The sequence below is a fragment of the Bubalus kerabau genome, chromosome 14 (assembly GCF_029407905.1).
Source record: "Bubalus kerabau isolate K-KA32 ecotype Philippines breed swamp buffalo chromosome 14, PCC_UOA_SB_1v2, whole genome shotgun sequence".
Taxonomy (NCBI): Eukaryota; Metazoa; Chordata; class Mammalia; order Artiodactyla; family Bovidae; genus Bubalus; species Bubalus kerabau.
In genome coordinates this window covers 37,030,362-37,054,235 of record NC_073637.1, presented here as the reverse complement: position 1 = coordinate 37,054,235, position 23,874 = coordinate 37,030,362, and the positions used below count along the sequence as shown (strand labels likewise).

General features: G+C 37.9%; 1 protein-coding gene across 15 annotated transcripts in view; it reads left to right on the top strand.

Moving 5' to 3' along the window:
* Positions 1 to 23,874, top strand: part of EYA1 (EYA transcriptional coactivator and phosphatase 1) — a 189,147-nt gene that overhangs the window by 67,679 nt on the left and 97,594 nt on the right. For all 15 annotated transcript variants that reach the window (XR_008702205.1, XR_008702203.1, XR_008702201.1 and 12 more), the window contains 2 exons: positions 3,215 to 3,297; positions 3,695 to 3,881. Coding sequence is in view for 8 of the 15 variants with exons in the window: in XM_055546251.1 (XP_055402226.1) it covers positions 3,215 to 3,297; positions 3,695 to 3,881 (270 nt within the window). In the remaining 7 variants the exon portion in view is untranslated. The remainder of the gene's footprint in view (positions 1 to 3,214; positions 3,298 to 3,694; positions 3,882 to 23,874) is intronic.

Below are 23,874 nucleotides of genomic sequence, written 5' to 3'. Positions count from 1 at the left end.
AAAAAAAGGTAATGTTAACCTGATAAGCCCTAGAGGTCCATTGGAGAAGGCAATGGCACCCCACTCCAGTACTCTTGCCTGGAAAATCCCATGGACGGAGGAGCCTGGTAGGCTGCAGTCCATGGGGTCACTAAGAGTCAGACACGACTGAGCGACTTCACTTTCACTTTTCACTTGCATGCATTGGAGAAGGAAATGGCAACCCACTCCAGTGTTCTTGCCTGGAGAAGCCCAGGGACGGGGGAGCCTGGTGGGCTGTCATCTCTGGGGTCGCACAGAGTTGGACATGACTGAAGCGACTTAGCAGCAGCAGAGGTCCATGCCTGTATCTTAATCATTCTTCTTTCCTCATGTATTTATCACCATGAGCCCAGTATTCAATACTTTTTTAATGACTGTGTGGTTGCCACATGCAGATGAACAGTATGAAAAACTTACCTAGTGATACTCCTACTTTTGAATGGTGGAATAAGTATTAGTTGTGTGAGAACTTTCTGCTTTTCTATAATAGGTGTTCTGGGAACTTTGAACAACTGGTTTTCCTAAAATTTACAAATGAGGAAACCTCAAACATGATTCTGTGATAACATTTAAAACTACCTTAGGAAATATTTTCTTTTCTTAATAAAAATAGCAAGTCCTTGACTGGTTTTTCAAAGTGTATAGATACTTGATAAGTAAATAGGAAAAGAATTTTAGATATGCAAGATATTGCCATACTTCTCTAGTTTGGGAAAGTCAAAAGAGGGAGAAGATAACATAAATACAGTAGAGAATTTTAGAAAGTTTTACTGAAATAAACAATAACGGCTCTGAACATTTGTGTGTTACTATGGCTTGTTCATTATATTTTCCAAAACTTCATTTGGTCTGTTTAAGAAGCCTATGAAACAGAGTTTTTGCAGCTAGGGAAATTATATCTTAGACCAGTTAGGTGATTTGTCCAGAGTCCAAACAGCTCATAAGTAATGAACTGGAAACTCGACGGTTTTCTGACTCTTTGGCCAGTACTTAAATGTTCAGTAAGCAAGTACATAATTAATGTATGTTAACTAGCACGTCGTACCTGAAGGCATCTGTGAATAGGTGGTTCACACTGAAGACGTCCTCCTTAAACCACCAACACATTTACTGCCTAGACTGCTCATTTGCTGCAAGTTTTATTTTAAAAAATGGTTTTTCTATTTATAAAAGTAACACAGGTTTTGAGTAGAAAATTTTAAAATGATCATTGGCTCCACGAATATTCTGTGACCATAGATAGCACTCCTCCATAGACTTCTGTGCTTTTCGGAAATACTCTATGCTGTTCAAATGTTTCAAATGAGATTACAAAGAACATCTTCATTGCTTAAGTTTTTGTTTTAAAAAATTAGTATGCAACTATTTCCCATGTTGTTAAATGTCATTATACTATTTCAACAGCTTCATAATATTAAATTTTCTGAATAATGTCTATTAAGGACTCGGGGTCACTTTCTGTGTTCGGTTATTAGAAACAACACTGAAGAACATCTTTGCTAACTACCTCGTAGTATAGATCATACTTTTTTTTAGAGTAAAAGCCCAGCAATATAATTACTGGGTTAAAACGGTATATAAAATTCTTGACTATGACCAAGTAGCCCAGTAGCTTATCTTATTTAATTTGTTTTGTGTTCAAATGCCATTTTTTTACACGTTTGCTAATCCCTGGCCTTTTAAAAATCTTCACTAAAATGATAGTCAAAAATAGTATATTATTAAAGATACATGCCACCCCTATGTTCGTAGCAGCAGTTCACAATATTCAAGACATGGAAACAACCTAAATGTCCATTGACAGATGAATGGATAAAGAAGATGGGCTGTGTGTGTGTGTGTGTATACATACATACATACATATATATGTATGTATGTATATAGAGAGATGGTGATGGACAGGGAAACCTGGCATGCTACAGTCCATGAGGTCACAAAGAGTTGGATACAACTGAGCAACTGAACTGAATACACACACACACACACACACACACACACACACACACACACACACACATGTACGTATAATGGAATACTACTTAACCATAAAATAGAGTGAAATAATGCCATTTGCAGCAACATGGACAGACATAGAGATTATACTAAGGGATGTAAGTCAGAAAGAGAAAGACAATCATATGATTTATATGTGGAATCTAAAATATGACACAAATGAACCTACCTACGAAACAGGAACAGACTCACAGACATAGAGCAGACTTGCGGTTGCCAAGGGGAATGTGGGGTGAGCGAGCTATCGATTGAGAGTTTGGGATTAGCACATGGAAACTGTTTATATAGAATGAGTGAACAACAAGGTCCGACTGTATAGCACAGGGAACTATATTCAATATCCTGAGATAAACCATAATAGAAAAGACTATAAAGAAGGTATGTATATATATAAAACTGAGTCACTTTGCTGTGTAGCAAAAATTAACCCAACATTGTAAATAAATTATACTTCAATAAAAAAAAAACACAGTATATTGTTGCTTTACATGATTAAACAAAAAGATGGTAAATCTGTTGAAGGAGAAAACTAAGATTTGCTTTTTGGTTTGAATCCTGCACAACTCTGCTGTTTGTTTTTTAGTACAGAGACATTCGACAAATAGAATATTACCTACACAGCACGTGTTCCTCTCTGATCTTTGTTTTATCAAATACTCTAAGTGCTTCCATTTACTCTTCTGTGAAATAAAATAATCAGCTTTTTCCTTGGGCCATTCAGATAACAAGTACCAGTTGGAAAGCATCTTGAACTTTTGGAAGCAGCATCATAGTTTTTGAGCTAGCAGGAATTTTAAAGATCATCTGATCTGATCCCACTACTTTACAATAAGCATATTTAATGTAAAGATGTGAAAATTGTATGCATTTTACAAATTGAAATGGAAAGCTAAGTATCTGATATTTTTACACAAATACATAATTTCATCCATAGTTTGAGTTTCTCATGTCCTTAGAAATTTAAACCTCTTTACTTATGAATTCTCAGTTGTATAGTGATACTAAAATTGTCAGCCGTTTTATGAAACCAGAATTTTAGCTATTTCAATTTATTCTGGTTTCAAGATAAACCAAATTCATTTCTATGAACCCCAGCTCCGCTTTATCTAAATAATAATTTCCTATAGACATATTACTCGACATGACTTAGTCACCCATGTTTCTTTTCATTTTGTTTTAGGTAGCAGTTTTACAACATCATCAGGATTATATACAGGAAATAATTCACTCACAAATTCCTCTGGATTTAACAGCTCACAGCAGGTAATTTTAAAAGCCAGGTTGACTTCTGAAATTAAAAAAAAAAGTGCAGTAGATGATTTTCTTATATGAAGAAAATTGAGAGCTTTCTTAAGCTTTCTGATAGATTTTTTTGCTCTTGAAAAAATGTCTTTAGCAGTCCTATATGGTGAGTCATTTGGTTTTCAGATTGGTTAAATTTTACCTAATAATGCAACCTGAAACAGAAGAAATATGAAGAGGGAATCCAATCTTACCTAAAATTGGTTGGCATGTCTGCGCATTTCAGTCAGTGTGTGCTTGTGTGTTCCTTTGTGAATTCAGAGAAGACAGAGATGCAAACGTATTTACGGTTATACTCTGAAATGTAAGAAGGCAGCAGCTGTGTTCTGACTGGTTCTTGTGTGGTTTAATTTGGTAGGACTATCCATCTTATCCCAGTTTCGGCCAGGGTCAGTATGCACAGTATTATAACAGCTCACCGTATCCAGCACATTACATGACGAGTAGCAACAGCAGCCCAACAACGCCGTCCACAAATGCCACTTACCAGCTTCAGGAGCCACCATCCGGCATTACCAGCCAAGCAGTTACAGATCCCGCAGCAGGTAATTACTTGCCTTTATTAGTCCTGCAGGCTGTATTTCTGATGGTTTAAATGCATTTTTCTACAGTCATATATTCATGATAATGGTTGCACACTTTTGGCAAGTTTTAGCAAGGCCTTTAGTCAAGCAGCATGATTGTGACATTAATTTTATTTTTACTTATTTGCTTAAAAGCTTTCATATGAAGTTATAAACTTGAAAATTGCATGAAATAAGATGAGATATGATCTCATGTAAAAATACATGAGATTTTATTTAGTTGTACATGTACTCCATTTTCAGGGTATATATGTAGCTTTTTGGATGTATAATTATAAATATTTAGCTAGGATGCTTAACTATAACTTTAACTAAAGTGTTGACATATGAATATAAATGACATCATCTTGAATTTAATGTTTATCATCATGAACTAGTTAATGTTTTTCAAAAAATCAAATAGCCTCTAAGGATCAATCATGGAAGATAGTGATTCTTTTGGCCTACCCTTTCCCACTCATGACCTACTGTGAATTTTATAACAATGTTTCTGAGAGTGGGCATTTTTTGTACTTCACAATATTTGGTTGTTGTTCAATCACTAAGTCGTGTCCCACTCTTTGCAACCCCATGGACTGCCGCATGCTAGGCTTCCCTGTCCTTCACTGTCTCCCAGAGTTTGCTCAAACTCATGTCCATTGAGTCAGTGATGCCATTTAACCATCTCATCCTGTGTTATCCCCTTCTCCTGCCCCCAATCTTTCCCAGCATCAAAGTCTTTTCCAATGAGTTGGCTCTCTGCTTCAGGTGCCCAAAATACTGGAACTTCAGCATCAGTCCTTCCAATCAATATTCAGGGTTGATTTCCTTTAGGATTGACTGGTTTGATCTCCTTGCTGTCCCAGGGAGTCTCAAGAGTCTTCTCCAGCACCACAGTTTATTTTATTTTTTTTAAATTTACTTTAATTGGAGGCTAATAACTTTACAGTGTTGTAGTGGGTTTTGCCATACATTGACATGAATCAGCCATGGGTGTACATGTGTTCCCCATCCTGAACCCCCTCCCACATCCCTGCCCATCCCATCCCTTAGGGTCATCCCAGTGCATCAGCCCTGAGCACCTTGTCTCATACATCGAACCTGGACTGGTGATCTGTTTCACATATGATAATATACATGTTTCAGTGCTATTCTCTCAAATCATCCCACCCTCACCTTCTCCCACAGAGTCCAAAAGACTGTTCTATACATCTGTGTCTCTTTTGTTGTCTTGCATATAGGGTCATCGTTACCATCCTTCTAAATTCCATATATATGCTTTAGTATACTGTATTGGTGTTTTTCATTCTTACTTCACTCTGTATAATAGGCTCCAGTTTCATCCACCTCATTAGAAATGATTCAGATGTATTCTTTTTAATGGCTAAGTAATATTCCACTGTGTATATGTACCACAAATTTCTTATCCATTCGTCTGCCAGTGGGCATCTAGGTTGCTTCCATGTCCTGGCTATTATAAACAGTGCTGTGATGAACACTGGGTTACACATGTCTCTTTCAATTCTGGTTTCCTCGGTGTGTATGCCCAGCAGTGAGATTGCTGGGTCATATGGCAGTTGTATTTCCAGTTTTTTAAGGAATCTCCACACTGTTCTCCATAGTGGCTGTACTAGTTTGCATTCCCACCAACAGTGTAAGAGGGTTCCCTTTTCTCCACACCCTCTCCAGCATTTATTGTTTGTAGACTTTTGGATAGCAGCCATTCTGACTGGCGTGAGATGGTACCTCATGTGGTTTTGATTTGCATTTCTCTGATAATGAGTGATGTTGAGCATCATTTCATGTGTTTGTTAGCCATCTGTATGTCTTATTTGGAGAAATGTCTATTTAGTTCTTTGGCCCATTTTTTGATTGGGTCATTTATTTTTCTGGAATTGAGCTGTAGGAGTTGCTTGTATATTTTTGAGATTAATTGTCAGTTGTTTCGTTTGCTATTATTTTCTGCCATTCTGAAGGCTGTCTTTTCACCTTGCTTATAGTTTCCTTCATTGTGCAAAAGCTTTTAAGTTTAATTAGGTCCCATTTGTTTATTTTTGCTTTTACTTCCATTACTCTGGGAGGTGGGTCATAGAGGATCCTGCTGTGATTTATATCAGAGTGTTTTGCCTGTTTTCCTCTAGGTGTTTTATAGTTTCTGGTCTTACGTTTAGATCTTTAATCCATTTTGAGTTTATTTTTCTGTATGGTGTTAGAAAGTGTTCTAGTTTCATTCTTTTACAAGTGGTTGACCAGTTTCCCCAGCACCACTTGTTAAAGAGATTGTCTTTTTTACATTGTATATTCTTGCCTCTTTTGTCAAAGATAAGGTGTCCATAGGTGCGTGGATATATCTCTGTGCTCTCTATTTTAGCACCACAGTTTAAAAGCATCAATTTCTTTGGCACTCCGCCTTCTTTATGGTCCACCTCTCACATCTGTACATGACTACTAGAAAAACCATAACTTTGACTAGATGGACCTTTGAAAGCAAAGTGATGTTTCTGTTTTTTAATATGCTATCTAGGCTTGTCATAGCTTTTCTTAAGGAGCAAGTGTACATTTGATGGGCCCTTTTAAATGAAACTCTATCTCCAGGAGTCTGTCTACTATGTCTTTAATACTTCTTCCCCTCCATTAATTTTTTTCTGGAACTCTGAACAGTGTATGCTTAATTTTCTGAGTTGGCCTCCACCTGGGTTTCTTACATATCCTCTTGTACTTCTTGCATTCTTAACTTTTTAAAATGTCTGTCTGACTGGCTGGCTGTACCAGATCTTAGTTGCAGCACACCGGATCTTTTAGTTGTGCGTGTCAACTTTTGGTTGCAGCATGTGAGATCCAGTTCCCTGACCAGGAATTGAACCCAGGCTCCCTGCATTGGGAGTGCAGAGTCTTAACCACTCTACCACCACTGAAGTCCTGCATCCTTAACTTTTTAAAAATATAATCTTTTCTTTCATAGATTAGAAGTGAACTATTATCCTTAAAGAAGCCGTGAGTTTTTTCCCTTTGCCTTTTACTCCTAAAGCCAGAGCCCAGTCAGTCATATTAAAATGGTCTTACATCGTAACTCACTTCTATGACGTGATCAGAGTGTTAATTCTCAGTGGTTATCCCAAATCTATGGGGAGAAAAAACTTTTATGTGATAGATGCTGATTTAAATTTTGACTGTAGGTTTACCTTGTAAATCTTAGCAGATGATCCTCCTTAAAACTCCTTTAAGTGTTTAATCATTCTACTTTTTCTCTTAAATGGGTGTAGACACTGTTTTGTTCAAGAGTAGGAAGTTAAATCATTCTTAATCTTGTATTCCAGCTAACTATAAATACAGTTTCTGCTGTATATCTCAACTCTAGACATGTTTATCTTGATTATCATATTCCAGTTACCTTTATTTAAGAAAAAAATGAGTTTTTATCTTATGACATGGCTTATATGTGGAAACTTAAGAAAAAAATCCAGATGAACTTATTTCCAGATCAGAAAGAGACTCACAGACATAGAAAAGAAACTTATGGTTACCAGAGCGTGAAGTGGAGGTTGGAGAAGTAAGAAATTAGGAGGCTGGGATTAACACTATATATAGTAGATAATTAATAAGGACCGATTTATTGCAAAGCACAGAAAACTATACTCAATATTTTGTAATAACTTATAAGGGAAGAGAATCTGAAGAAGAATATATATATATATATAAAATATATAAGACATATATAAATAAGATGGAATCACTGTGCTAAATATATACATATATGTGTGTGTGTATATACTACTACTGAATCACTGTGCTGTACGCCTGCAACTAACATTATATTGTCAATGGACTATACTTCAGTTTTAAAAAGTAGCTTGATATAATATTCACTGAGTTCACATATATAAAAACAGTATTCATAGAACCTCATATATGTATTTTTCTGCATTTTAATTAGATTTCACATCTATATAACCACACTTAAGTAAACTTTGTTATAAAAGGAATTGAATGTCTGGTAGAAGTTACTGTAGAACTTTCCTGTCTCTCCTTGTCACATTGACTTCATGTAGGTATCAAGAGGAGAGATAATGGTTTGTTGAAATTTAGAAATAACTTGTGTTTTTACATAAATCTTCTGGGTCATGAGAGGTTCTTGAGGACCAAAAGGAACTTTGAAATGAGGACAGATATGTGAATGTGAAACAGAAAAACTCTTTAGGGTCTGTGGAATAAGATACTGAGAAAAGGAGACAGCTGAATAATTTTACTTAATTAATGACATTTTGGTTGTGAAGAGCACAGTATAAAACAAACTGAAGACTTAATAATGTTTCTTAAATTAAGTTTGATTAGAGCTTTATAAGAAGGCCATTTGGACATATCATAAAACTTGATGTCTGAAACTTAACATTGTTCTAAGTGAATTTTGTTTATAAAAGGGATTCCATGTGAAAGAGTGGGGATTAGTGGGCACCAAGCCACACCAGATGGGAAAAAGTGTGAAATTATAATTTTTGAAAAGTATATATAATTTTATTTTAAGATTAAATGATTTATTTTAGGTTTTATTTGAATGTATGCTTAGTGTTCTAGGTACTTATTTCAATTTCAGTATCTTTGTTGCTATAGAATAGGAATGAATTGAAGTGGAGAAAAAATATTTTTCAGATTTTTTTAATATTCAGCAGTTCCCACTAAAAATGTGTGTGTAGTGGATCAACCTTTATTGTGTTACATAGTGAGTTCAGTGAGTTTACACATTGAAAAAGAAATGTGGATTACTTTAAGAATTCAAGGAAATTTTCATCTTTTTTTTAAACATCTGTAGTAAGACTGTGAATTCAGCCTAAGTTGTTTGGCATTCACTTTACTTTCTTACTAGTCATATAGAACATTATGGATGACAAGAGAGTGTTGATGATAAAGTCTATAAAAATCATTAAGCTAAAGAATTATAAGAATGATTTATTACATATACCGTAACATTTTTGTTTTGAGATTGAAACAGTAGTTAAAATAACATGTTTATTTTTGTTGAAATTATTTCAGGTGTTTTTTTTCCTATTAATAGTCTATTTGGTTTAAAGTCAGTATTTTGCAATACTGGAAAGTTAAATTTTAGTCATTATCTCATGTATAACTAAGTTTCTGCCTTTCAGTTTCATGGAATTACACAGAACAGATGAATCCACAATCCATGAGTTCTTCCATACTTTATGATATCCGTTCTTTATTGTTCATAGAATTGTTGTATCATAATGGACAAATAAGATGACCTTGTAAGGGCTTTTTTCAATATGAATAGGTAAGGACTCATTTTTTCAGTTGAGGAGTTTATATTTTTATTGTTTTTTTTGGCTATGCCTCATGACTTATGGGATCTTAGTTCCCCAATCATGGATTGAAACTGTAAATGGAAGCATGGAGTCCTAACCACTGGACAGCCAGGGAATTCGCAGGACTCATTTATTTTTAATTCTACATTTTAAAATGTATATGCACGATAGTAATCTTTCAAGTCTATGATATTATGCAGTATTTGTTACAAATATGTACTTCCTTATGAATCTTAAGCTCATAAGTTATTTAATATGTTTGTAGTTAAATATTGAAAGCTGTATCCTCCTTTAAGTAGACATATGTCATACATTAAAAATAACATAATTTGAATGTGAAAGCATAATTTCAAGTTTTAAAAACTAAAACCAGTACCTTTGCATTCATTTTAAAAAGAGGGTTCAGGATGGGGAACACATGTATACCTGTGGCAGATTCATTTTGATATTTGGCAAATCTAATACAGTTATGTAAAGTTTAAAAATAAAATAAAATTAAAAAAAAAAAAAAAAAAAAAAGATGTATTTGTTAGTCATTCATTGACAGTCTTAAAAAAAATTTATATAATTTGGAGATAGGTAAGAATCCATGTACCTTGAGAAGTATAGTGAAATTGATCATTCAACACAATTTTAATTAACTTACTGAATTCATAAAAATTGTGCCTACTCTTCAACTAGCAATGCCAGCCTTCCCACTCCCAACTGAAAGATATCTTGGTTGCTTCCAATTTTGGCAATTATAAATAAAACTACTATAAGCATTCATGTAGGTTTTTATATGGACATAAGTTTTCAACTCGTCTCGGAAAATTCCTGAGTCTGATGGCTAGATTGTATGGTTAAGAGTATGTTTAGTTTTATAAGAAGCTGCCAAAATGTCTTTCAAAGTGGCTGTACCATTTTGCATTTCTACCAGCACAAATGAGAGTTCTTTTCGCTCCACATCTTTACTAGCATTTGGTTTGTCAGCTTTCAGCTTTGGGCCATTCTGATAGGTGTGTTCTGCTATCTAATTGTTTTAATTTGCACTTTCCTAATGAAATATGATGTTGAGTATATCTTTTCGTATAATCATTTGCCTTCTGTGTATCTTCTTTGATGAGGTATCTGTTCAGATCTTTTGCCCACTTTTTAATCAGGTCGTTTTGTTGTTGAGTTTTAAAAGTTATTTGTATATTTCAGATATGTCCTTTGTAACATGTACTTTTGCAAATACTTTCTCCTGGTCTATATATTGTCTTTTTATTCTTAGCATTATCTTTTGCAGAGCAGAGGTTTTTAATTTGTTTTTTTTTTTCCTTTCATGGAACATCATTTGGTTTAGTATCTGAAGACTCATTGCCAAACTCTAGGTTTTCTCTTATGTTATGATCTATAAAGTTTGTGGGCATGGAGTTGTTCAGAATATTCTTTTATTATCCTTTTAATGTCCATAGAATTGCTAGTGATGGACCCCTCTTTTATTTCTGGTATTAGAAATTTGTGTCTTCTCTCTTTTTTGTCTCGGTTGACCCAACTAGAAATTTATTAATTTTTTGGTTTTTTCAAAGAGCCAACTTTTCAGTTCAGTTCAGTTGCTCAGGTGTGTCCGATTCTTTGCAACCCCATGGACTGCAGCATGCCAGGCTTCCCTGTCCATCACCAATTCCTGGAGCTTGCTCAAACTCATGTCCATCAAATCAGTGATGCCATCCAACCATCTCATCCTGTGTCATCCCCTTCTCCTCCTCTCGCCAGCTTTTAGTTTTATTGATTTTTCTCTATTGTTTTCCTATTTTCAGTTTTACTGACTTCTAGGATTTTTAGGATTTCTTCTGCTTTTGATTTAATTTGCCCCTCTTTCTACTTTTCTAAGGCTTGAAGTTTAGATAATTGATTTTAAATCTTTCTTCTTTCCTAACATACACATTTAATACTGTGAAGTTCCCTTTAAATACTGCTTTTGTTGCATCCCACAATATTTGATAGGTTTTTTCTATTTTCATTTAGTTCAGAATATTTTTATTTTCACTATCAAACCTTACCTTCTAAAGAGACATATATTTTATATACACTTTACTGGAGAAAAATCTTAGAAATTTGATAGTGCACAGTATATATCATTTATTACAGCCATCCAGTTATTCACATCTTCCCAATTAGATAGAGAATGTGTTTTGTTTCTGAGAGAAGGGTATTACATAATACATTGACATTCTATTATCTACTATAAGAAAATTTTGGTCAGAGTGAACTCTGCTCAAATATAATACTGTAAAATAACATCAAAATTAAATCCAATATTACTTTATTTCTTAAATCATGGCTTTCATTTTAAATACCTTTTAAAATGTTAAAAGAACATGTTTTTATTTTTAAAACAATTTTTCTTTGCAAAATTAATGATTTTTCTTCTGTGTTTAAAAACATACAGAGTAAGAAAAAAGAAAAGGACATTTTAGGATGTTTTCCTTTCATACTAACATCTACGCTCTCATACTATCATCTCTTAGCCACTGAAATAAAAAGAATATTTTCTTTCCTTGAACTGAACCCTGAAATCTTAAGTCATATTGTTACCAACATAACTGAATACATTTTTTAAAAAATGAGATAAAGATAATTTAACCACTTTGAGAGTCATTCACGAAGAGACTTTTGAAATTGACTTTTCTAAAAAGAAAAGCCATTCTTTAAAAAATGTTTTTATTATATGACTCATATATGTATAAATATGAGTACTCATTTGTAATCTAATTACTGTGCTATTAGTTAATTAAATTTGCTTGAAAACATTATTCTTGTCCATAAAGTCTTAGAACATCTCACAATTATTATGATGGTGAGTATAATAATAATACATAGTAAAAGTATAATTACTGTGTTTAGAGCTTTACAACGTATTACTTGTAGTCTTATAAACATACCCATGAAGTCAGTACTATTTGTTTCCATTTTACAGGTGAGGAAAATGGGCATGTAACTCTTGAATACTGAAGTTGATCAGGAATTTTGAAGCCAAGTTCTTATGAAAGGGCTGTTCACCTGTAACATTGTATTTTTAGGGTAGTACAAAGCAATCAGAGAGAGATAAAACTAAATGATAAATAATCATTTTAGGTCAAATGGAAATAAAAGCTAATTATGTATTTATGAATTTTAGCATGGATCACATAGAGAAGTTCCTTTTTCAAAGGATTTGTTCATTTGAATTTCTTACAAAAACCTTAATTTTGATATCTACCTTTTCATGCTTTGAGTGCATGCAGACAATTTACTGGTTAAGGTGATGTACAGGAATCTTGCCAATATTGAATTTCAAGTGACAGAGGAAAAATCAGTATAAGAGGGAATTCAATATGCATGGGAAACGATTTGTTCCCTCTGCTTCTTTGATCCTTGCCAAGGCCTAGAAAGTAGAGCAAAGCTCATGAAAAACAGGGGGACATTCTTGTGCAAAGTGGCAGGAGAGCTCTGAACTCTAACAGGAGTTCGGTGAGATGGGATGAGAACCTAAACTGCCGGCCGTGTTCCCAGTGAATGCAGGGAACGCTATGAATGCCACATCTACATTACCTATATTTTGCTGCATGAACTATTTTGCAAAACTTGAGGCCATATTTGCTCCTTTCCACAGATGCCTCCTGGACTTCGGAAGGGTTTGCAGTTTGTTCAGCTCAAAAAGCAACTATTTCAACAAAATTTGAATTAGCATTTTGGAAACATTGTCAGCAAAACAAATATTTGTATCTAAAATAGCCAGGCTATTAAGATGTGAGGAAACAAAACAGATGTTTGGGGCTCCTGTGCTTGGTTGTCTTGATGGCATTTATTTGTCATCTACCACCCCCCTGCCCCCGACCCCAGGAATGTGTGGTGTTAACCTTATTGAGATTATAAAATTCACTTTTTAAAAAAATCTTGCCAGGAATGTTGTCAGTGGCCGTACCTTTGAATTTTAGACTTGTTTCTAGGAAGTGAAAAATCCAGTGTTTCCACATTCACCCATGTCCTCATAACTAGTTTGACTAATTTTTTCAGTTAGCTGCATGAAATCAGGATGCCTTAGAGTCAGTTTTAGTACACCTGGATTCCAATATGTCATTCTTTCTTATATTTATACATAATGGATAATTGGTACAAAAATAATAAAGATCAGAAAGCATATATTATTGAGCTAATTAGTTTACATATCTCCCAGGCATTTATCATGTCATCTTCTTTTGTAGCTAAGTGAGTCATTATTTCTGTAAAGTCTTAAGTATCCTTTGTGACCAACACAGATCAATATAATAAGTTCCCTTGTTTAAGTTGAAGGACATCAGCATTTACAGATTAAAAATTTTTTTAATTTTATTTCTAGTTTTGTTTTTAATTGGAGGATAATTGCCTTGCAATGTTGTTTTGGTTTCTGCCATACATCACCATGAATCAGCCATAGGTATACATATGTGCCCTCCTTCTTGAACCTCCCTCACACCTCCCAGCCCATCCCACCCCTCCAGGTTGTCACAGAGCACTGGGTTGAGCTCCCTGCATCATACACCAAATTCCCACTAGCTAGCTATTTTATATATGATAATGTACCTGTTTCAATGCTACTCTGAATCCTTTTCACCTTCTCATTCCCCCTGCTGTGTGTACAACTCTATTCTCTATCTCTGCTTTTCTCTATTACTATCCTGCCAACAGGTTCATCAGTACCATTTTTCTAGATTCCATATATATGTGTTAATGTGCTATATTAGTGTTTCTCTTTTTTACTTCACTGTGTATAACAGGCTCTAGGTTCATCCACCTCACTAGAACTGACTCAAATTCATTCTTTTTTATGGCTAATATTCCACTGTATATATGTACACAACTTCTTTATCCTTTCATATAGATTAAATTTTTAAATTGGAGATGGTTGAGGAAAGGACATAGAAAGTTGTATGTGTTTCCCATCTCTCCACTTCATTTAATTGGGATTGGATGGCTTAATGGATGAGTTTGGGATTAACTTTTGAATAGAGGTGATATTAGAGAAGGCAATGGCACCCCACTCCAGTACTCTTTCCTGGAAAATCCCATGGATGGAGGAGCCTGGTGGGCTGCAGTCCATGGGGTCGCTGAGGGTCGGACACGACTGAGCGACTTCACTTTCACTTTTCACTTTCATGCATTGGAGAAGGAAATGGCAACCCACTCCAGTGTTCTTGCCTGGAGAATCCCAGGGACGGGGGAACCTGGTGGGCTGCTGTCTATGGGGTCGCGCAGAGTCAGACACGACTGAAGCGACTTAGCAGTAGCAGCAGAGGTGATATTGATGATTAATGGCTATCAATTTTATTTCTAGCTTCATAGTCAAAATAAATTTAACTTTAATGAATATCTTTAAAATGTACTGAATAATAATAAATGAGCGTGGACAAAATTACAAAGGTCCACAAGGGTTTACAGAAAAGAATAAAACCGCCTTCATCTTCCCTACCCTTAGTTTCTTCCAGCAGAGCTTCTTGTGTCTCCTAGCGATACACTTTGTTTCTATAAATGTAGACATAGCACGTACCCTGAGCACTTCTTTTTTCTTATTCAAGTATGTATACTTTTCATTAGTTTTCTTTTTCCTTAAAGATATTCTGTGCCCTACATTTTTATTTTAGTAATATGCAGAGAAATATTCAATATATAGCTTTGCTGATTTTTATATTTCATACGCCAGTATAATGATGGCCCCAAGTGGCGCTAGTGGTAAAGAACCCACCTGCCAATGCCGGACACATAAGAGACACAGGTTCGATCCCTGGGTCAGGAAGATCCCCTGGAGGAGGGCACAGCAACCCACTCCAGTATTCTTGCCTGGAGAATCCCATGGACAGAGGAGTCTGGTGCTCTACAGTCCATAGGGTCGCAGGGAGTCGGACACGACTGAAGTGACTTAAAACACACCCGTAACAATGGCACGTGCATTTTGAGCACTTACCATGTACCAAGCGTCATTCCAAGCACTGTTCGTGTATGAACTTAGTTCATTTCCATCAGGCCCAGGGGAGTAGGCAGTGGCATCATCACCCACATTGTATTGACAGGGAAGCTAAGGAGAGGTCAGCTGCAGCACTGAATTTAACTTTATGGGGAGGGAGGAGGGAGGAGGGTTCAGGATGGGGAACACATGTATACCTGTGGCAGATTCATTTTGATGTTTGGCAAAACTAATACAATTATGTAAAGTTTAAAAAAAAAAAAAAAAGTTTGGCTTCAAACTTGTGTCCTTAATCAGGAAAGCATGCTGCTTCTTGAAACCACTGAGTCTGAGATTTCAAGCAAGCAGAAAAATGCAAATAAATGTAAACAGAATCATAAAAGGTAGTAGCTATATGGCGTTCATTTTCTTTAATCAGTCATAGCCTGTATGAGCATAATCACTCAACAAAAGCATCTATTAGAAGGTATTCAGTTTAAATATATGTTCACCGTTTGAATGAACTCTATGTGCTGATAAAATCACATAGGTCTGTCTGAAATCATAGGGGCAGTGGTATACAGTATATCAAAGGGGATGTTGTACTGTGTTTCCTGAATTTCTAGGCTCTTAAATGATCTACAACCAAATGTACACTTTCTCTCTTACCTTCCACTTCCCTAAATCTGCTCTCTCTCCCACTCCCTGTTTATCCTGTTTAATAATTACTGCCGTGGACCTGCTTAGGAAACAGTTTTCACAACATCCCTTAACCCTTTCCCTGCAAATGACTTCACTCTCTACCTTACCAACTCTTTTTGTTTTTTTTGGTCCACTCACAGGTCATGGTTGATGAGCACTAAGTATAGGGATGGTAATACTCTTGTCTCAAGGGAAGCTCTGCATTTTAAAGTGAATGGAAAAAAGAAGAGCAGGCAATCTTAATCCAGTACAATCACCTTCCAGCACATTTGAAACTATTTCTTTTGCCCCTTCAGAAACTCTATAAAATTAAAATTGCATTTTCTTTAGAGCCATTATTTAAAACAAATTTTTGTATTTTTCACTTTAACATAACTGCCGATATCTGGGTACAGTTTTCTGATGTTTTATGTTGTGTGTGTGCGGTTTTCACCGGGACTGTTGATTAGACTTGATGGTCATGGTTTGGTTTGGAACTCATGGCTACTATGTGTCTGTGAGAAAACAGATTATGAGTTTCAAACAACTGATGCAAAAATATTTAGAACATAGCTGATTTGAAAACTGACACTCTCTTCAAGGTACAAATCCACTTAAGGAACTTTAGCTTGGAGCAGTTAAACCCTAGGGACAATTTTGAATTTTAAAGTTAGGAGTGACCTTATAGATTCTTTTGCCTAAGACACTCTCTCTACTGATTATGAATAAGGAGTCCAGAAAGTTTAAGTTTTTCCAGAGTGGCGTGGCCTGCTATCAGCGGCATCTCTTGAATGCAAGTTGGAGTGGCAGCCTTGATAGATGTCGTGACATGGTACAGACTTCCCACAGTGCCCCGGGAAGCACTGCTGTCTCCAGAAGGTTGGGATGGATGTCCTTTAATGAGTTCCCAAGGTGGGATCAGTCAGGGTCATGAGTCTTCAGGTTTAAAGCTAGCGGGGTTCCTTTAAGTCTTTGGTGACCCTTTGATACAGTGATATTCATTGAGAATTGAATATAATGCACAGTGGTTCCTAATCACACCTGCCTGGGTACCACTCTCCCCCAACCCTCACCCCCCACAAGGCATATCTGTGAACTTCTCTTGGGCATCACACTTCTTGGAATATAATTGAGAGAAACTGGAGTGGTGACTTGGGATTCAGAATGCAGTTAACCTGGCTCGGAATACTGGTTCTGTTGTTTACTCTGGGCACGTCACTTAGTTCTGTAGTGTATCAATTTTCTATGAAATGAGGATACTACCACTCTTGTGTATGAGATGAATGAGAGAATAAAATTATGTGGTGGTTAACAAAGTGACTGCAGATCTAGGCCTTCAGATATTTGTTTTTTTCAGTTATGCATTCAACAGATATGCGTAACTGCTTGCTGTGTACTGGGGACATAGAGGTGGCAAGAAGGGCAACGTCCCTGGCCTCAGGAGCCAATGAGTTCTCCCCTCTTGAAGAGGATAACTGGGGTGAGTTGTGTGTTGTGGTTGTTTCAGAGGTAAAGCCTCGAAAGTGTGCGCATCTATTTCTTTCCCATAGAATGAGGGTTTAAGTCAGAGGTTGAAGCAAGTGAAAAGGATGACAGACGTTTCTCTGAGGTCATCCATAAAGCACTGGAGAGTGGATGGTGGTCTGACTCCAGGGATGATAAAATTCTCTTAACTTAGTTAATGGACCTTGACTGAGGATCTGATTTACCTGGGAGACCTCAATTAGTGATTCGTGAAAGAGAACCAATGGTCATGCAAGACAGAAATCAAAACAGTTCCCTAAAGTTAAATAATACCTATTGGTCTCAGACTTCTGATTACTTCTTTAAGACTTCTTATATATTACTTCTATAAGACTGCAAGGAGATCAGACCAGTCAATCCTAAAGGAACTCAGTCCTGAATATTCATTTGAATGACTGATGCTGAAGCTGAAGCCCTAATACTTTGGCCACCTGATGCAAAGAACTGACTCCTTAGAAAAGACCCTGATGCTGGGAAAGATTGAAGGCGGGAGGAAAAGGGGGCTGACAGAGGGTGAAGTTGTTGGATGGCATTACAAACTTGATGGACTTGAGTTTGAGCAAGCTCCAGGAGTTGGTGATGGACAGGATGCCTGGCATATTGCAGTCCATAGGGTTGCAAAGAGCTGGACATGACTGAGCAACTGAACTGAACTGAAAGTTCGTTAATACCTGTTGGTCTCTGACTTCTGATTACTTCTATAAGACTAGTCATCAAGCGTACTTACCTTGGCTTATTTTACACATGTTTTTCTGTGACTGGTAACTTGAGGTTATCAGTTTCTTTAAGTCTTGTCTTATCGTTTGATAGGGGCTTCTCCAGGGGCCCAGCGGTAAAAAAAAAAAAAAAAAACCCAAACCTGCCTGCAATGCAGGAGATGTGGGTTTGATCCCCCTGGGTTGTGAAGTCTTCTGGAGTAGGAAATGGCAACCCACTCTAGTATTCTTGCCTGGGAAATCCCATGGACAGAGGAGCCTGGCTGGCTACAGTCCATGGGGTCAAAAAGTCTGACACAACTGAGCACTTCCTTTGGTGAGGTAATAGTCACTGAGAGTCTTATATAGTGTAATGTAATTTATTCAAGGATTTTATGAGGTTGTTTGTTTATTTGTTGCCAAGAGAGATAACTCCCACTTAAAAAATCTTCCAGTATAAAATTGGCAGGTCACTTTGGAGGCTTGTTGGCCTGTTACTTCATAGGTCTCTATGAGTCCTCAGTAGCTTTTTGAGGAATATCATTGGCCTTCCCTCAGGTCTGTGGCCTTCCACCTGGGAATCTCTCCTGGTAAGGCTTCTTAATTTTCATAAGAGAATGTTATTTCTGTTCTCAGTGTAGCTAACTTAGTAACGAAGCTTGTGAGTCTTCTGTCAACTCAGCAGCCAAGTATTGCTCTCCTCCAACTTACCCATCAGTGTAACCTCCTCCCTTGTTGCCATCTAAAACTCAAGTGGAAACTTGCTTCTGGCAGCTGTCAGAAAGGTATATAATGGCCCTGTTCTTCTAGATACCTTCACTTTCATCCTTAAAATAAGGAAAATGCCCAAAGTCAGTGTTCTGTGCTCTGAACCACCAAGTCAGCCATATGGAATCCAGTGCAGTCAGCCTTAGGAGTTAAGAGTCTCATGAAACGTGCTGTTTTATTTACTAGGAAGGCATGTTCCTGGTATCACATACACCCTCTCAATGAGCAATCCTGTGAGGTATTTCTGTCTCGTTTCTTTACAAAAACTGTAGAGAAATTGTTTTGTCTTACTTTATATCCCCATGAATCATTGGGTTACCGAAAAAGTTCTTTTGGGTTTTCCATACCATCTTATGGAAACAGCTGAATGGACTTTATGGCCAACTTGATATTTTTGTTGACTGCAGACCTGCACTGACCACTCTCCCCCAGCTTCATTTTATTTACATTCCCCAACTCAGTGTTTCTTCTAATATACTCATTCATTGTCTCAAAAGATTGCTGCATAGTTATTGTGTATATATTTGATGGGTATCTTAAACCCTTTTTGGTGAATGTAGGATATGAATTACTCAGAAAATAAGATGAAGAATTTAAATGTTGTGTTTGATAAGAATAAAGGCCAGAGAAAAGATTTACCACAACTACTCATGCTGAGAAAACTCCTGTATTGCAAATTACATTACAACCATCTTTTAAGTGCTACCATTTTGGCTAAAACCCCTTCAAGATTCTCCTAATAATAGCCTCCCAACAGCATGTCTCCATCTTTTCCTTTCTCTCATTCCTTCTTGTCTAGGTCATAGGCTTGTATTCAATTCAGGTAATTTATATAAAAAGCATGTTGCCAATTGTGCTATGCTTCCCAAATGTAAGGATTCATTTTCTCGACCACTGACATCATTTTTGACTTCTGCAGTTTCTTTTCTTTTCCATCCCTGAGGACATTTTAAATGTTCTGAGCATTCTATGCACTTTCTTTCTGAGGGATCTCTTTCCTTTCCAGTTTCCCATTTAGTTTTCTCCCTAATGTGTCCGTTTCAGTACATTTGTTCATCTAATTACCTCCCTTGACTCAGCTGTGATGTTGATAAAGGTTATAGAGGAAGTACAGTTCTCTTGAGAGGTATTGCTCCATCTTGCCATTAAATTTTGTTACACTGTTCTCTAGGTGAAAGAAAGGCAGGAAGCACGGTTTTCTCTGCCACTTGTGAATGAAGATTTGATGGTATTCTCCAACACTGGACTGCCAGGGAGATCCTATAAGAGAGTTTTTAAATTTTACGTCAGGGAATATCAATCATGTGATCATGTGCATTTTGTGAACCAGGGATGCTCCATGTGCCAGATTGTTAGTTCATCCAACAACAAACTTTATTGGCCTCTGGAATGTTCCAGGCTCTGTTCTAGACACAGGGGACTTAGCAGTGAACAAAATAAAGTCTCTGCCCTCTGGGAGTTTACATTTTACCAGGGAACACAGACAATAAGTAAATATTGAAATGCATTTAGTAGTCAGAAGTACCTGGAAGGATGACATGATGCATAAAAAGAAGAGTTAGAGCAGGTGAACTATTTCTGAACTGCGGTCCGGCAAGGGGACATTTTAGCAGACACTCAAAAGGGGATGAGGAGAGACCTTGTATATTTAGGGGAAGACTGTTCTGGGAGAGGAAACAGAATTACCAAGGCTTGGACTGTGCTTGGTGGATTTGGGGAGCGGTAGGAAGGCCAGTATGGTTGGAGTGCATTGGCAGAGGAGAATGTGGGGGTGAGGGTGGGAGGTACAGAGCCCACATCACAGCACGTGTGTGGGCATGGGGTGGACTTTGGGTTTTGTTTTGAGCATGCTGAGAAGTGTTTAAGCAGAGAAGTAGCAAGATGTCATGACATTTAAAAGGAATCTGTCTGGTTGTTGAGCAGAGAGTGAGCTGGGGCAAGGCAAGATGGGGATTGGGGGCTATCATGTAGGAAATGCTTCCAGTGGTCCAGGTGAGATGTAGTGGGGGCCGGGCTTGGGCTGGAGGCACTGATGGCTGTCAGACCTGAGAGAGCTTAAAGAGTGTGGCTACCGGAATTATGTCTGTGGATTGAATGTGAAGAGTAAGAGAGGAGTCATGGGTGACATCGTGGGTTGGGGTACAAACAGCTAGAAAAGCACATTTGCCATTGACTAATATGGGAAAATGGCAGGGAGAGAAGGTGGCATTGGGGACATCAGGGTTTCCAGTTTGGCTCATGTGAGTTTGAGATGCCTCTGAGAAATCCAGAGAGGGGATGGCAAGGAAGTTGTTGGATAAGTAAGTCTGATGTTCACAGGAACATTTAGAGTCTAAACTTGTCAACAGAGATGCCATTTAGAGCTGATGTATCTGGATGAGTTGAGCAGGACACTGAGTGTGATTACAGCAGGGGAGAGAGCCAGAGGGAGCGTGAGGCTGTGGGAAGTAAGTGTTACACGGGAGTGAGGTGTGATCCGCCAGGTGTAATGCCAGTGAAGGCTTGAAAACATGCAACCTGAGACTTGACTGTTGGAGTTGACAGAGTAGGAATCCCTGGGGATCTTTTCTTCTTTCTTTAAGCATTGCTTCTATTTCTTTCTTTCTTTCTTTATTTTTGGCTGTGCTGGGTCTTCGTTGCTGCTCACAGGCTTTCTCTAGTTGCAGTGAGCGAGGGGGCTGCTCTCCAGTTGCAGTGCACGGGCTTCTCACTGTGGTGGCTTCTCTTGTGGAGCATGGACTCTAGGGCGTGCAGGCCTCAGCAGTTGTGGCACATGGGCTTAGTTACCCCGAGTCATGTGGGATCTTCCCGGATCAGGAATTGAACCCATGTCCCCTGCATTCGCAGGTGGATTCTTAATCTCTGGACCACCAGGGAAAGCCATCACTGGGGATACTGACAGGGGAGTGTTGGCGACACGCTGGAGAAAGCAGCATGATTGGAATGGATGTAAAAGAGAATGGGAGGAGAAGAAATTTATGCAGCAAACCCAATTCTTTCACTTATTTCTGCTGTCCATTACAAGGTAATAGAAAAATGGTGCAGAAACAGGAAATAGATCCAGTCTGTATGCATATGTAAGTGATCCAGAGGAACACTGGCTGAAGTAGTTGACAGGGGCTGGGATCTCATGCCCAAATGAGAGGTTGGTTTTAGGAGCACAGAAATTTGTCCATCCTAACAAGAGGGGAGGAGACAGTGCCTGAAAAGTACTGGCGGGGGTTTTACCCAGGCGTGGAAAGCGTGGAGAGTGGATGCTTTTATTTTTTCAGTGGTCAGGGAGACAAGTTTCCTGCTTGAGGCTAGAAGGAGACTTGGTCCTGAGTGGCAAGCTGTCCCATGTGATGCCTTGATATGCAGTGAACACAGCAGCTCTGAGGTTCTGTCAGGGCGGGAACCATTGTCTTGTTGCACTTAGCATCTTGCCTGGCACAAAGCAGGTGCTCTAAGCACATAATCCCAAGGTGGAGCTGCTCCATTGGCTCGGGGATTTGTTTGTGACAGCCACAGGCAGGAAGGCTAAAGGGTTTGTGAACCAAAGGGCACAAGATGCATGCCCTTTGTTCATAGATTAGGACTTTCAAAACAGCACAGCAGACTATGTCCCCAAATTCTAAAACAGCAGCAAATGCTTTGTTTGTATAAAACCTAAATGATAATTTTTAGACTCATTTCCATGGTGCCCTGTTAGCATTAGCACTACCATTATACCTTGCTGTATAATAAACAATCTTAGACCTTTATCGATCATTGATACAAATGTTAGTCCCTAATCACTTTTTATATGCCTTAAATTTTTGAAATTCAAGTGCATCTGCCATAACATAAAATAAACACTAGACTCTAAAAAAGAAAGAAACAGCACAGCAGGGCATTAAACCACGTGCAGGGCCTTTCTGAGCCTGGGGTGCCATGTGAGTACACAGGCCACATGGCTGTGGAGCTGGCCTGGTACACGGCTACCGGCCGAATCGGATCAAACACACCTGTGGGCTGTAGACCCAGGGGCCCTGGCCGGAGCTAGGACTTCAGGAGAAGATAGCATTACATGTTTACATTTCTTTTAAAGGTTTAAGAAAGAAAGGTCAAATCTGAAAGTGAAGTTGCCGTCATCACAGATGGACAGAGATGAGGGTATAGCAGTGTTCTAAGAAAGTGAGCAGATGCATCAGTGCTATTTAGAAACTTTCATCACTGAAAACATGCCCTAGGGGTGTCTCCCTAATCAGAATTCCCCAAATCACAATAGTGGGAAAGGGAAGGTGGGAAAAGTGAAACTAGTCAATATCAGAGGTTATGGTTCATTGTCATTATAGATGTGGCATTGATGACTGATTAAAAAAGAAAAGACATAAGAAAATCCTCCCCATTCGTTTCTCAAACTCCAGCAGAGAAGGACAGTGTGAATGGAAGTTTAGATCCAAGGCATGAGTAAGGTGGGGGCTTCCCTGGTGGCTCAGATGATAAAGAATCTGCTTGCAATGCAGGAGACCCGGGTTCAATCCCTGGGTCAGGAAGATCTCCTGGTGAAGGAAATGGCAACCCATTCCAGTATTCTTGCCTGGGAAATCCCATGGACAGAGGAGCCTGGTGGGCTACAGTCCATGGGGTCACAAAAAGTCTGACACAGCTGAGTGACTAACATCACACACCCATAAGGTGACTGATTTTGTAGCTGCTTTAAAATTGACTTGTTTCAAAGATTGCTTTCCAAAAGCAGTATCTAAAAGACCTTTTTGAAGACGTTTTCCAGCATTGTTCCCCTTTTACTGGAGGGAAAAAATCAAATTAACTGAATGAAATGTATATATACACCTGTGCTCTGCTGTGAGCAGTTGTCTTCCATGGTAATGACTCTGTCACCAGATAATGCAAGCATGAAGGTTAGGCCACCAAGGGAACTTCTGTAGAGTTCTGAGAATAGTAGAAATTGCACTTTTTAAGTCTTAGGATCTCTGAGTAGAGAGGTTGGTTCCAGGAGAGGAGAATCCATTCTACAGTGTTGTTGGGGGACTGGAGTTAAGGGAGTAGGCCTGGGAAGGAATGGTTGTCAGATACAGTTGTCA